The sequence below is a fragment of the Saccostrea cucullata genome, unplaced genomic scaffold, assembly GCF_032062105.1.
Source record: "Saccostrea cucullata isolate Sc308-1 unplaced genomic scaffold, CSIRO_AGI_Scuc_v1 ctg555, whole genome shotgun sequence".
Classification (NCBI taxonomy): domain Eukaryota; kingdom Metazoa; phylum Mollusca; class Bivalvia; order Ostreida; family Ostreidae; genus Saccostrea; species Saccostrea cuccullata.
In genome coordinates, this window is record NW_026936559.1 from 360,828 (window position 1) to 377,458 (window position 16,631).

At 30.6% G+C, this 16,631-nt stretch overlaps 1 protein-coding gene across 1 annotated transcript; it reads right to left on the reverse strand.

Annotated features, from left to right (window-relative positions):
* Window positions 1-5,562: 5,562 nt before the first annotated feature.
* LOC134245813 (thyrotropin-releasing hormone receptor-like) lies at window positions 5,563-16,086 on the reverse strand. The gene is made up of 3 exons (XM_062728059.1): window positions 16,037-16,086; window positions 8,437-8,855; window positions 5,563-6,971 (listed from the first exon to the last, which is right to left on the reverse strand). The coding sequence occupies exon 3, from the start codon at window positions 6,954-6,956 to the stop codon at window positions 5,922-5,924; it is 1,035 nt and encodes a 344-aa protein (XP_062584043.1). The 5' UTR covers window positions 6,957-6,971; window positions 8,437-8,855; window positions 16,037-16,086; the 3' UTR covers window positions 5,563-5,921.
* Between the last annotated feature and the right edge of the window lie 545 nt (window positions 16,087-16,631).

Consider the following 16,631-nt stretch of genomic DNA (forward strand, 5'->3'; position numbering starts at 1 on the left):
AAATTGTTTTTTTATTCAGAACTGGGCAATTTGAACTAATCCTGATTACATTTATGCAACAGAACTCTTTGGATAACCCCGCAAACCTTGTCAATGTATCAATTAGCAATGACAAATATAACAAAGATTTTAAACCTTGAAGCGATAGCATTTTCAATTATATCGACATTTGCTAAAAAATGCAAACGAACAAAAACAATAAACAAACTTTAGCTGTTTATTTCTACCCTTAATATGCTTAATAAGGTGAAGGTTAAACAGCAGTGCAGATTATGAATAATATCAGAATCTGAAATACTTTGATTTTTTTTTTGGTCTCAGGCACATTTTAAAAATGTTGTCTGTCATGACATTTAATGTTCTCCACATGACTAAATAATTATGTTATTTAGCCTTGTTTCAGGGAGATGAAAATTTAGGAATAATTTATAATTTATGTTATAAGCAGACCTATTTTGGTATTCACACAAAGAAAAATTATTCGAAAACTATAATAACTTGAAGGGGGCATTTTTTCTTTAACGTCTACAATTAGAAATATTGACAACATTTAATCTAATAACGACATTCTACATAGATGCAATGAATCCTTAATAATCTGAAATAAGAAATACCACAGAGCTTTGCAAATATATTTTTTTTATATTTTAATGTTTCACTTGAAAAAAAAATACATTGATTTAATTACAAAACTTTGTGATAAAGGGGATGACTTCAAATTTTTCTCACGGCAACTTTCCTTAATTACGCAGAAAAATATCCTTTAATATGCATATAATTTTCATTACTCCCAGGTAAGTCATTCTGCAAGAGTTTATTCTACGTACGAACAAGCTAATGTCAAAGAAGTTGATGAAACAAAAATATCAACATCGTTTTAAAGGCAATATTTTACAAATTATATAATCGAAACAATGGCCTTGTCAACAAATATGATCTAGCATGAAATTGAATACTGACCAACTATTTTTGTTAGATCATCAAAAGGGGTACAAGGTAGTTGCAACCCAAAGACAGGGTCCTTCATGACACCTTATCCCTTGTTTCATTTAAAGGTCTGCATTTGCTTTGTATCAAATTTGATTTGTTTCAACTGACTTTTGAGTTTGAATACTGTGTGTTATATCCATATTTCTTTCAGCACCTTTTACTTTTTTTGTTTACAGTTTGTTATCATCAAACAAGCGCTGACAACAAAAAATACTTAAAGTTAAGAAAAAAATCTACATCATGCTTGATCATAATTCAAACAATTAATTGAAAAAATAACTGATAGTTATCAAGCTCAAAAAAACAATCGAAACAGACTAAACACGGTCTTCTCAAACGCTAGATCTTGGATCAGATGCCACGGAGAGGTAAGTATTTCCTGTCGATTGGTGGTACATTGTATCACCTGCTATAAATGTGCTCTTTGTCAAGATAAGGAGAAAATTCAAACAAAAATGTTTCACTTTGCCTTTGAATGATCGGAAATATATCTTACCTGCAAAATATAATTAACATATCCATATTCATACTTTAAAAATAATACTCTTTTGCAATATATTTGTCTTTTCCGTTGATTTTAGCAAAATTCAACTGTATATTATTTGAATTCTTAGGTTAAAATGAACTTTTTACCTAACAATGTCTTGATCTGGAATACTGTTCGTTATCTCCATATGGTTCCTTAATTTTTTAAAATAAGTGATCGTCAAATCAACGTAATGCAAACGTTCCTTGTTTTTTTTTTCCTTCACGAAACTGAAATAAAGTTAATGTTAAAGCAGCGGACATAGAATAAACGCACATCAAGTCACAAAATGTATACTGAAACGCAAAACCCTGCTTTAGGGGAAAATAATTACGTAAAGTAAAAAATTTTGAATCTTAAAATTATGGATATCTTCAATTTGGTAAATATCGGTAATTTAACGGTTGAACGATTTTCATACCATAACCAGAAGTCAAGTTTGAGTGTGCTTAACAGAAATCAAAAATTGCATGTTTAACAAAACATTTGGCAATATTATCGAGTTTTAAGGGTTTGTACTGTTCATCTTAAGTAATGAAAAAATAAAATCTCCTTTCGTTTCCCGTATCGATGCTAGGGCTTCTTGAAAATGGCTTAAGTACGCATTTCCATTGCTCTAGCTGGAAAATCTCAAAGTAAAGGTGATGTAGAGTTGATGATGCAAAAATACAAAACATTACGCTTTAAATGTGTCTTACGTATCATATGAATAAATGAAAGTCCTTGGATCGGAATTCCAAGGGTTACTACAATGTGCTAAGTTAAAGAAAATTCGACCTAATCATTTGAAAAAAACAGGCATTTAAAAATGGCAAAGAATATATCTCGATATTGATTAACCTATTGTGTCGTAGAAATTAAGCTGCAAATGTTGTTTAGGGCAATCTCGCACGTTGTAATTGACTGGGAGGGGTGTTTTAAGAGTCATATGTTACTAAGTAAAGTTAAAAGATAAACATTTAAAATTTTTATCAAATCTCTGATGTTCTGAAAAATGAGTAAAGCCTTACTGTATTCTTTTTTAAAAATTATAAGATAAAAAAAATTCAAACATTTACAGATTACTGCTTGTTGCTTTTCTTTTGCGTTTCAGTATATATACATCTTAAAGCTGAACAAGATTCATAAAAAAGAATCTGTCCACCATATTCGATCGTTCTCGCGCTATACCTGAAAACCTGCATAATTATATAGAGTCACTCAGTCCCTGTTCAGTGTTACCAATCGTCACCGGTGTAGACGGACGTACATGTACTTGCATATGTATGCTATACAACACACTTCTTCTATTATGCAGGAGAGTAAGATTCCAAAGACCCTTAATTACAACAGTTACATAGGTCGGTGCGGTGTACAAACACAAATATGCGTTATTACAATAAAATGTAAACAAAGGTAATGCAAGGTAACAAGCACGTACATGCGGGTCGCCATTTCACGCCAAAACTTGTGACAATAAAGCAGTCTGGTGAAACGAATGCGAAGAGTATATCCCGGTGTTGATATTGTAGATAGTAATATCGAAAATTGATGTATGCTTATTAACAGTCGTCTTTGTCTTAAATACAAAGTTTAATTTTTCAAAATCTTTATTTAATTCCTTTCAAGATAATCTAATAAACTAGTAAAGATGCATTCTTTTGATCTGGTGAAAAATGGCACCGCACTTTTTTCAAATCTAATGTAAGAGACAATTCTATTAATTCACCGATACTTTTGACATGTCATTCTTAAACAACATATTTCTCAAATCGATATTTTTGTTACGTATCGATATTGTTTGGGCTTTCGCATTGCATTTTTATCTCAGTTTCAAGTCTCTTAGGTCAAATGACTGTCTGAGAAATGTTCAGAAAATGCAAATCAAATTATTTACAGAATAGGGGAAAATTGAGATAAAATAAGGTTTGAATTAGTAGCATTATACAATCAGGCACATAAAAAGAGATTCTGCTACCTAACTGTAGCCAGTAGGATTTATTGTAGCAAAGATTGTCAATCCCCTCAAAAATTATCTAAGAATGGCCAACAAAATTGGGTTGATTCTTATAACACACAGAAAAAAATCTATTTCCTGATTTTTCATAATTGAGTTAAATCGAAGCATTGAATGTTTTTAATGACAACAAAGTGCTTTTAATAAGATGAGTTATATCCTAAATTCACGTGTTTCAGTCCATCACCTTTTTGTTAATTATATAATGCACTCTCATAATATGATGCATTTTAAACAGATATATTAATGAGATAAAATTAGCTAATTCTAATACTAGTATGTTCCTTCAGCGAACATTGACAATTAAAACTACGAAATTTTACATGAATTTTCCCGATCACAACATGGAGAACAAGGGGGGTAATACAGGTCAACAGGGGATGCTAACTTCTCCACGCCACCTGATCCAAACTCTAATGTTTCAGTGGCCTGTGTTTGCTCTGCTCCCCATAAGCTTTCAATGGAAAGTTGAGCTTGTAAAGAGTTTGTTAGCTCCATGCACATACGTATTTGAATTAGTGTTGTATTCAACAAATTTTCTAGATTGAATCTCCGGTGGAATTTCTTTTGTTTTTGTTTTTAATGATATTAAGCAAAACGTGCTTTAAAAGAGAGCATGAGTAACATTCAAAAATGTTGTCGTCCAATTTAAAAAAAAAAATTAATGTGTTAATCATAATATTAATTTTTTTTTATAAAATCAATTATTCTACCCTTGGTTATCAGTTGATTAAACTAAAATAAATTAAGACAGCAAATTAATTTAATATCAGATTATATGTTTGAAAAAAAATAAGAAAAAGAAATTTGTTTTGATCTATCATTGCATCAAATTTTCGCTGATGGTTCGAGTCAACAATTAAATTTTTATTTTTAGGGTCTTGTTTTTATGTTAATTTTTACTACAGAATCTTCCATCTTCCCCATAAATATAGGTCTTGCTGCAGTTTTTGACACTGATTTTGGGCTATGCTTTTTAATTAGGTCCAGGTAAAACTTGCCTCTTTTGCTTCCATTTCTACGGACCTTCTCCAGGTTTGCCTGGGTCTTTCAACCCATTCTTTCCTTGTGGATTCTTATCCATTGCCTGTTTTATGATCTTTTTTTATGGTTTGCGTGAGTTGTGGCCTATCCAACCCCATTTTTTATGTCAATGTCTATGGAAGTTTGGTTGTTTCTCTCCCAAAGCTGTTATTTGATATGATGTCAGGCCAACCGATGTTAAGGATATAGTGGAAACATTTATTTTTTAATGAAAGTACATGTATGTAGTTTGTTATTGTTTTCTTTTATTGATTGATTGATTGATTGTATATTGTTTAACGTCCCTCTCGAGAATTTTCACCGTATGCCGGTGAAGGGCTTCAAATTTTGCCAAGGGCCCGATGTTAAGGATATGGTGGAGACAGTTTTTTATTAAAGTACATGTACGTAGTTTGTTATTTTTTCTTTTAAAAGAAATAATGCAAATATAAGAAAGTAAGTTTATTATAGTAAAAATACAATTGTAATAATACAATATATGTAACAACAATACATTCTGTTTCCTCTGCTCAAAGGACTTTATTGTGTTTCTTAATCTTTGACGATACTGTAAACCAACGATTATTCGCGTCGTCATTTATTCGCGATTCTTCAGTATGAAATCAATCCAAATGAGACATTGTCATATACAAATACAGAGCAAAATAAATAAAATAAAAAATATTGCAGCGTATAATATTTGCGAGTTAAAGAAGGTCGCGAAACTCGCCTATTTTTATCACACGTGAATAAAAGTTGGTTAACGGTAAGTAAATGAGCATATAAATGAAGATGAGGTGATATTAGAATTCCACTTTTGAAGCTAAGACGGGTTTCAAAAGCATCAAATATAAGTGTAAGAAATTTTATAATGTGGCAGGACATAGCATATTTAAGCAATCGTCTGAAGAAGCATACTTTGAATAATTGGAAAGATTCAACTCAGTTAAAATTCTCGTTGTTTTCTAGTATTAAGATAACCAAAAAGCCATGCCATTAATAAAAAACTTGTGAAAACCATGAAAAACCCATACAAACCAAAAATTTGGATAAAACTTGGATAAAAAGTACGATCCATAGAATATATGTGATTTTACATTATTTATCATGTACTTCAAAGATTTTCATTTTCGATTTCGTTTTTGTTTCACAATTGAAAAATTCTGTCTCGAGGTTTTTAGCTAGGGTTTAAAGTGTTAAGTTTCAATTTGAAGCAATATTTTAGTACAATCTATTATTGTAATACAAATATATTTTGTACTACATGTAAATAATAAGGGTTTTCATGCTATATGAGATCAAAGAAAATTCACATTATTTATAAAAATGACACAATATCATTTGTATAACAACCGTAACAAACATAACAGAAAAGAACCAGCGTCGTCAAAATTTTTGACATTTTGATGATTCCTTGAAACATCTTCGAAAACTTTTGCTACACGCACAATACAGAACAAAATTGATAGCAAAATTGGTGTAATACATGATTTGTAGACAATGCTGAATTAGAAAGAGATCAAAATTCTCTTGTCGTCTTTTCAAGAAATCATTCACTAGTATAAAAAACCGAAATCCATGGCTAGGGAGATTGAGCACAAGGAACACCGTCGACACAATGATTAACATAACAGTCAATCGAACTTGTGCCTTGGATAAAATATTAAACATCGGGGAAGTGGAGGTGTACATTTTCCCGTGGCTCATCTGGAATTGTCGGAAGTAAAATCTCCGAATAGCTCGAATGACGGCAATATTAAATATAAAAACTGCAGCAATGGGTACTATGAAGGTAATAATGCTGTCAAAGTATGTTATAACACGAAGAACATGGTAATAACTTTCTCGAATTCTGCATAATTGTCGTTCATTATCGTCAAGCTGGTCTGTTTTCATAGTGAAAAAACAATGAGAATAAAATAGCATTGCAAACGTTGTTATTATAGTCAGTGCAATCAAAACGCGCTGTCTGGAACACATTCGAGGGCCTTTTAGAGGATGACAGACGACTATGTATCTATCCAGCATTATCAAAACCACGTACCAAATGGACAAAAAGCTGGTCACATAAGTGACGTAAATGGAGATCATACAGAGCATGCCTGACTGGGAAGCAAATCGAGATCTGTCGATGCTACCGAACCAGCTGACCAATAATGCAGAAAGAAACCATGTGTCTGACACGCTCAACGCCGCCAGATACACACTGGAAGGCTGCTTTGCAAAACTAGTGAAGACAAACACACGGAAAGATAACGCATTTCCAATGATGCCAAAGATGCACAGGATAGGAATGAAGTACTTGTAGAGAATATGAACGAAGTCGTAGAAGTTTTCATTTTGTTCCAAAGTGTTGGTGGCATTTCCAACATCAGATGTGTTGAAAGTTACGTTTGGAATATTTGAAACTCTTTCAACCATTGGTGCAAATGTATTCTGAAAAGGATAGAAAGTATGGACTGAAGAATAAACGAAAACCTACATTTGACCAAAAAATTGAAACAGCAGTCGTGTATCGATTTTTAATCATACATAATTAATTGTCAGCATAATTATAGCAAGTAATGTTTGCTTTGATTGTACGTTACAAAGGATTAATGTATCAATAATGTAGAAGGATATTTTGATCTGATGAATAGCCTAATCATGCAATTAGAATTTAATGCTTCGATAACTTGAAGGCCATTAAGAATAAAGATGTAACGGAACTATGCCGTCTGTTTATAAAGCATTAGTTTGCTTGCCGTATCAATTTAAGTCTCTTTACATTTATCCGTAAGATCTTTGACGGTAATTTAAATCAATACATCTCTAATGGAAAACAGACACCCGTTGATATAGAACTAATTCAGCTTTAAGTAACCGTGGACGCACTTACTATCTTTTTTTTTCAATGAAAGGTGCTAGAGAGTTATCGAAAGGCGTGTCAATTACGAAGACTGGACATGTTTTTTGGATACACATGTCAACTTCAAAAGGCACTCATATCATTGTTAAAGAAGGAGGCCGATAAAATAGTATTGAAGCAATTCAAATAAGTCTTCGGTATTTCGATTTTTTAAATAAAGATTCTTGAAAGCAAAAACATATATATTTTTGTTATTATTTAGTCTCAATATTTACTGGCTTTATGAATCTGTATGGCTGATAGATATCATAAAAGGGTATCTAAATGGAACATTCTAATATAATCTTAAAACCGCTCCATCATCGATAGTTTCAGAGGGTAGGCATTCCGTATGCAGAAATGCATGGAGAAAAGAGGAGGTTAATTGTCTTGTTTTCGTAATAAAATCTAGCTACGGTACTTTAGCATAGTGAATTGCTTTTTAATCATGAGTGTACGATAATAGCTATGGGGAACATATGAAAATGAAAAAAAGAGCATTACAATGCTTAACATTGAACAATTGTATTGAAAGCTAAGTGAAAACCCAATTAATCACTTAGGAAAAGATCGTCCTTTTTGATGGCAAAAGTATGTATCACTCTGCATGGTAAGACAATAGCAACTGCTTATCAACAAATACAATAAAGATTAAATTGCTTTCCATGAAAGGTCAAATTTTGTACTATCATGCATATATTTGTATAATGTTATACATTTACATATGGAGATCCCTAAATGAAACTATGTTGAAGTTTAATAATAATAAAAAGAGGATTTCAATTGTGTTTTTTAAAAATCGAACACTGTTAGCTTTCTTCGCATTTTCATTTTAACTTTTCATTCCATCTTCGCAAGTAAAACTTTGAACCTCTCCAGTTTATAGAAAATAATGAAAGAAAATAAATCTCCTATAAGATAATGAAAATCGTATAAATTTAACTAATTCCATAATAAAAAAAAGCTTTAAACTTATATGTCGTATGAAGATTACAAAGAAAACATTGCACCTACCTACTGAGATTTCCAAAGCATATCGTCTGAAGCGGTACTACTTTTATATAAATTGTCCATGTTATAATTATAAATTCCATAAAATCCAGAAAAAAAGATAGTTACTTCAAGTTTTATTATTCATTTAACGCAATTAAATTTGAATCCAAAAGAACAACAGCAATGCGGTTATTTTTTTTTAATATCCAATAATAAAAAAATATGCTCCTTCATGGAGTAAGGATTCATCACTGGACGTGTAATCCTGACTTAGGTTTTCTTAATAGATAAGAGAAAGCAACGGCCTCAGATTTTTCTCAGCTGAAGAGAGAATAGGTGTGTTGTGGAGCTTCCGTCAGAGTTACGATCCCTATATCCTCTATCTATCGATTTCTGTGTTAACCACCTTCTGTGGACGACAGAATCCCCCCAGAGAGCAGCTGTGAAAAGCCAATGAAACGATTAGACGATATTCATAATCGGATATTTGATAGAGGTACTGTTACTTGAAATTAATTTTATTAGCACCTAAATATACTTTATGTTTCCCCTACGATGCTTATGGATTGAGATGAGTAAACGGCATCGTGAATCGTGTGTTTTTTGTTTTCGTGAGCAGATCAAATTCAAGATGAACATGAAACATTTATTTTTTATTCTTTTATGTCATTGACCATCAGTCTCGGAATTATAGAGAAAAGAACATTTAACCCCTTACCATCTTCCAAAAATGCACATTTTTCATTTACCATCCTTTATTTTATTTGTACTTTAGACATTTTTCGTTATACAAATTGCTGAATTTGAGAATGAATAAAAAACATTTTCACTTGCTAATTACTTTCTAAAAGATAGCAAGTTTGACAATAAGTTGAATTAAAAAAAATTAACAGTCTCATTTGAAATAAACTTTTCTCAATTTACCTGATAAAAAAGGTAAAATTTCCCTTTATACTCGTACAGCTATATCTCACGATAAAACAGAATCTTGATTTCAAAGAAACTTTATTTTTAAAAAAACAACAACCAGGAACTGGAGTTCCTTATTGACCAAATCTATGTTGTCTTCTTTCAATAAACTGCTTAAAATTCCGATGGGCACTACTCGTGCTTCTTTATATATTTCTTTTACATATATTTATATTACTTTGAAGCAGTACTTATTAAAATCAGGGACCTAAATACTAAGTATATAAAGCCCTTTTTAAATAATGAAATAATGAATAATGAAAAGAAATAATTGTAAATAAACACTAGCTATTTCTATTCTATTATGTTGACTCAATATTTCCCAGGGAACTTGAAATTAAACTCACCAAAGTGTCTACCAAATCTTTTGCATATTTAGATGCTTTACTGACTTAAGACGACAGCGACCTATTATAATTGAACTATTGGACTCCAACCTTACCGTTTTTATATTTAAGCAAAAAATCATTATGTTTTGAAAAATAAAATCTCATAACTGCAACGGTGTTCAAACAAATTGAGTTATGAAAAATACTGGCATGCACTGTTTCAGCTATGAGACTAAATCTTTAAAAAAAGATTCATTGTTTATATTTACATTTTTAACTGATATTGCCTTTCATTGTAAATGTGATACACATTTCAAAATTCCTGTATTATCGTTCGGGTAAATTCCAGCTTATGGAAAAGCCAAAGCAACAACTCATGTTCAAAGTGAGCATGATATTTGATTTTCGCATATGATGTTGTACTTCCAAGACATTGAACGTTTTTGACGTCAAACATAAATGACATCTTTAACCTTTTGACCCCCTTTCCGTATTTTAAATGCAATAAATTTCCATTTGCTCAATACACAAAAAACGAGTACAATGTCGATATATTAATATACTGTCATCACCTGTATATGGTGTTTACGTCTCAACCATATTATGGTATAATTATTATATTTATGGAGGTCATAAAAATTACCCTATAAGCAAATGATGCCTATCTTTAAGTCTTCTTTGGCTGAATTTTTTCATACCAATTGTTACACCTTTTGTACTAAATTCTTGATCAATACGTAGGGCGGGTGTGTCCCGTGGGGATATTTACACTTTCTCTGGTTTTTATGAAGCTGATTATTCTCTGTGATCACGACAAACTCTCGGTAGCTGTGACTGGTCAACAACAAATGCTTTCTTATTTATTGCATTTGATACCATCTCTGTTGTTCTGGTGGTTCGTTTTTGGCGCTACTACTTATTTGTATTTTTGATGGACTTTTGTACCTGCTTACTTTCTTTAACGACGTTCGATCCTGATATTTAAAGTCTTAAACTTTTTTTGCCAAGTATATTTTAAGTTTCTACATACATAGCTTAATTGAAATTCAAATCAAAAAATGGGGGTTAATATGCTTCTTTTAGCGCTATAGTACATTTAATATGACCTTTCTGCACTGAAATTTGTGTCTTAATTAAAAGTTATATCTTCGACGTTTTCCCTCCAATATTTTTATCCAATTAAAGCATGAAACAAAATGAACTCTAAGTCTGTTTTAAAAAAGACTCTTAAAAATAGTGACTAAGAAAAAGTTTCAATCTGCTTCGCATAATCAATTATTTGACCTTTCTGCACTAATAAAATGTTATTTTTCCGGCATTGAAAATATAATAAGCAAGAAAATTATTTTAAAGTCTTAAACTATTTCTGATTTTAAGCAAATAGGTCAAAGTTATCTTGAATATTTAGAAAAGAACATCAAAAGTAGGGGTATATGATGTAAATTTTCAGATATTACTAAAAAGGTGTGAATTTTACGTTAAAATTGACTCAATTTTTTCCCCGGGTTTTCAAAATAAATTTACTATATTTGTCACACTTTGTTGATAGAATTCATAATAAATAATTTAATAGATATTTCAGAACCAGCATAACATATTCCGCTGCAAAAAACAGCTTTGTGTGCAACTAGCATGGAAAAATAGGCATCCAAAATTAACAGTACTGTTGTAGTTCAAATGCAAAAAAATGATCATTTTCGTCTAAAAAACCTTCCACCACAAAATATAGTCCCTTGCTTAATTCTTCTTGAATGGAATTTAATCGCGGTTTTTTATTGAATATAGTTTAATTTGCATTGCAGAATTCAGTTTTATTGTTAGAACCTAAAAATTATGCTTGAATATATGAATAAAGGACCTGCGCGAAATACGCTCAAAATATCAGGATCGAACGTCCTTAAGGGGAGACAGGGCACATGTCACATGTCTAAAAAGACATATTACGTCATAATCGGTGATGATATACATGTTTAACGTTGTTAAAATAAACAGTTATTGAGTAATTTTATTCTAAATTCTAAAATTGTTTCGCAAACATTTAATTTTAGAAATTATTATTAATAAACTTTCTAAAGATCTTGCGATCATTTAGATATTGTGAAGTTGCCCAATCCACACATTTGTTTCTCTTTACCCTGCAGTCTGACATCAGTGACGTCATAGACGTAGTGTTTGAATTCTCAGTGCAGCGAGATCAAGTACACACAGCCGTTATGATCAGTTTTATTTCATAATAAAGAGGTCAGTCAATGTATCATGCTAAATTTCTGAAGCAGATTTTTTTAATTAATATTTTTTCGTGTTTAGTAGCAGAGATTCTCTCTATTTAGATAATTTTGAATGTTTATGTTTTCGTGTGACGTCACAATTGATTTCCTGCACTCGGAAAATACAAACGTGAAGCGTTTTTATCATGCTTACGTCTAATTCAACGATGTCCTGTGCGATATTGAAGTAAGCTTCACCCTGTGATACTTATGCAGTAAATAATTACGATGAAGGACTGGCATTCAATCAAATTTGGAAATATTTCTTGACAGAATTTTTTCCAAATGAGGTTTTTGCTGTTAATGCTGCCTTGAAAAATGCAGAAATTATCCCACCCAAATACTATATAAAATTAAAACAATTGCTTTCAGATAATTTAAACACTATGAACAATCTGAAATATTTGAGTATATAGTGTTGTCTATCATATTCATCGTTTGTGCGTAAAAATTCGCATTATGGACTTCGTTATGGGCCCGTAAACATGAATTATCTAAACTCCATACAAACTCTAAACAGGGCGGTATTTGTGGGGCTTTATCTTTTAAATTAGTCAAGAAATCCCATGACAGGACCGTTTTAAAATATTAAGTACGTATTAAATTAGTAATATGAAAAATACGAAAAAAATTCATTGACAGGATTTTTTTCAGCTAAAGGTCCTGTTCCTCCTTAAATTCTGTATAATTCTTGTAAATAAGCATAGATGAGTATAGAGGATTTGTTACTCGTATTACAATTAAGGTCATACGTAACGTACCTTACCCATAGATAATTTTTCAAGATATTCAAAATTTAGGATTATGGTGACATCAGATTGTTTATAGAAAAAAGATTAGCGTGCATTACCAATGGTTTTTAAAAGATATCAATTGATGAAAATTCCTGGATAATTTAAAGAAAAATATATATAAAAATTACAAAATATGAATTCTAGATATTTCTTTTATCAAAACTTGGTTTAGAAAAAGTTTACAACACCATATTTAGACACTCAAATAAAGCACACAATTCCTTCAGCTCCATGGAATAAGACAAAAAAAAAGGTCAATCTACATTGCGTATGTCCTTAAATATACATTCATGCTTACGGCATTTAAAATTATTCCTATCTTTAAAATAAAAATAAAAGCAATGTTAACTCTGAGTTTAATTTGCTTACAAACTCCATATGATTCTTGTCCTGATCGGATAATATCTGAAGAATCCCTCGTCAATTCAGTGTTTAATAAATGGATGAACAATTTGTATGAAAAACGTCAGTCAGCATTTGACTCAATGATAAATTGTAATTGATGACAAAGTCATTGGATCGACCATAAAATGACATAAGTAAAGAAACTAATGATATATTTGAACTGATTGTATTCCTGATTCTTAAGAGCATGCTGAGCAAATAATTCATTAAAGGTACAGTCTGACATTACTTATAGTATATAACCCTCATAAAAGATAAAAAGGGTAAGAAAGAACCCTTCCCACTTATCTAAAGCATTTGTATATATCTCTCATTTGCCTTTAAAGTTTTTTATTCTAACATGTTGTTTGATTTCTCACTTTGTTCTTTTTATATCATATGCATATTATGTTCCTTCTCTGCCTAAGATGTACGCGAAACAATTCAGAGTAATTAGCCATAACCTTTATCATGATAGGATTCTTACTTGCAATTATTGGGTACAGATTTTTATTTAAGTTTAGAACTCGCAAAAATAAGCAAAAGTCAAAGGAAGTTTAAGCTATGATATCAACATCTTTTGATTTAATGTCTTATATGGTCTATGTTTGTTGAAATTATAATTTCAAAATTTACAGTATTGTGGACTTTATTGTAAATATTTTGTATATTATATATTTTTAAGAATATTTCCTTTTAAAGAAATGCTCTTATTTTACTGTATACTGGGCAGAACTTTGTATAATTGAATATTAAACTTTATGTTTTAAAACTAACATAAACTAGTTTAATACATTTTGATAAATTTTACGAAGTCAAATTTTCGTTAAAAAAATTGCATTAATTAACATTCATCCCAGTCGAAGAGGCTTGATGTAAAAAAAAATCATGAATGAGAATTGTATTTAATCAACACAATTAATTAATTTTCTTAGCAGACAAAATCCTTTTCATTTGGTCACACATTCCACTGTAAGGTTAATATTGAGATTAGACCTTTCTCTTTATTTGTCTTCAAGACAAACATTCTATTTTTAGCACTACATGTGTTAAATATGAATAATATAGGTTGTCTTGATTGACAAGCACTAGTACATGTACTTTATTTTAAAAACAAACAACCGACAAAAAAGAGTCAATTATTCGTAATGCGAATACGAGTTGGAGAATATCAGAAGCTTAGAGAGGCCGATAAAGGATCATAAAAAATAAATAGCCTTAAAGTCTGTAGTTACACACAGAACATTAAGCCTGATATCAATGAGGAAAGATGGATTGGAGCTGAAAGCACATATTTGATACATTTATAACAGATGTTGATCCATGAAGCGTACGTAAAAATGCGATTTTTGCAACCTTGCTTTACGCAGATTTAAACACGTTCATTTAAAATAAATTATATAAAACATGGAGTAAATTTCTATATTCGAAGTCTTTTAACGGGAAACTTCTAAATCAGTGAAATTTTTCGAATAGAATGTAAAACTAAGCTACGGAAGCCCATTTAGGACCTATCAAAAAATATTTTTGAATTCGTTATAACGATTTTTAGAATTCGTTTTAACGAATTCAATTAAGCATTGAATTCATATTTTTGGATGTCTTCGGTCCTATAACACACCTGGCCGTGCCGACAAAGTGAATACCGCGCGTTATACTTTTATTTACATTCTCTAATTTTCCTTCTTCATAATTGCTTATTTTGTTAATTTTAATGTGAATTTAGCGCCCTTCAAAACTGCCGTGGTTAAAAGATGTAATAGCCGTTTGTGACGTCAAATGACGTTAAATGACGTTGCAAAGTTAAAGTACGCAAACAAACATTGCGAGGAAAAAAGATGACAAATTAATTCTTAACGCACATTACGTTAATTTTTACGTTAATTTTTTATGGTTATAGTTTTTCATTAAATTGAAATAAAACATTTTACATTTTGGTGTTCCTAGAGTATTGAAAATGCATATAGTTCCTACTGTGTATTTTAACGCGCGGTGACAAGGTTTCGCGTGTGTTATAGAAATTTGAACGTCGTGGATTTCTAATGGATTTCATAAGGAAAATTACACTGAATGTAAATATTTTGTTATAACAGATTTATTGAATTCGTTATAACAAATTCAATATGTTATAACAGATTCATTGAATTCGTTATAACGAATTTAATTTGAAATAACAGATTCATTAAATTTGTTATAACGAATTTAATTTGTTATAACAGATTCACTAATTTGTTATAACGAATTTAATTTGTTATAACAGATTTATTGAATTTGTTATAACGAATTAAATCTGTTATTACAGATTTGTTGAATTCGTTATAACCAATTCAAAAATTCGTTAAAACAAATTCTTGAATTGGTTTTAACGAATTCAACAAATCTGTAATAACAGATTTAATTCGTTATAACGAATTCAATAAATCTGTTATAACAAATTAAATTCGTTATAACAAATTAGTGATTCTGTTATAACAAATTAAATTCGTTATAACAAATTTAATGAATCTGTTAACAAATTAAATTCGTTATAACGAATTCAATGAATCTCTTATAACAAATTAAATTCGTTATAACGAATTCAATGAATCTGTTATAACATATTAAATTTGTTATAACGAATTCTAAAAATCTGTTATAACAAATTGAATTCGTTATAACGAATTCTAAAAATCGTTATAACGAATTCAAAAATATTTTTTGATAGGTCCTAAATGGGCTTCCGTACTACTAAAACAATATCATTTGACCGATTAGTCTGACTATTTTAAAGTATCACAGAAAGGCATATTAAACTGTTGTAATATAAGGCAATAACGAACAGTATTCAAGCTCTAATGACCATTAAAATATAAAAATCAGGAACAGAGCAAACATGGACCACGAGAACATCAGAGCTGGGATCAAGTACCATGGAAGAGTGAGCATCCCACCATGTGCTCCTTGTCATGATCGGGAATTAACAGAAAAATCCGTGGACAATTCAATTGTAGTGACCTTACAATGAGTATGAAAAACACCAGCCAGCATTTGTACTAGTAGCAATGTCAAATAAAATAATAGCTAAGAAAGATTTAACTGTGATATATTAATATTCCTGGTTCTTGCAAATCAAAGGTACATGTAGTTGAAATATTCTCTTTTGAATCAAAGATCCACGCGGTTATTACAGTGTATTAACCAATCGAAGAAATGTTGATATTAAACTCAACTTGTTTTTATTGAACTTATCATAATTAATTGATGTATTAAAAAGAATTTAGTGGAATAATTTATATACAATTTGTTTTGTAACTATAGTTAATGTTATACCAACTTCGATTTCTTCAGCGAACTTTTAAAGAGCAGCGTTTGGATGTACAGATGTATATTATAAAATGCAAATTTAGAACATACTTAGACAGATGCATGATAAGCCTATTGAAGTAAGTACGACTAACTGCCATTAAACATTTCTTGAAAGGAATAAATTACTT

Coding starts and splice junctions, on each gene's coding strand:
- LOC134245813 (XM_062728059.1), bottom strand. CDS start 6,956: ATGGTTGAAAGAGTTTCAAATATTCCAAACGTAACTTTCAACACATCT.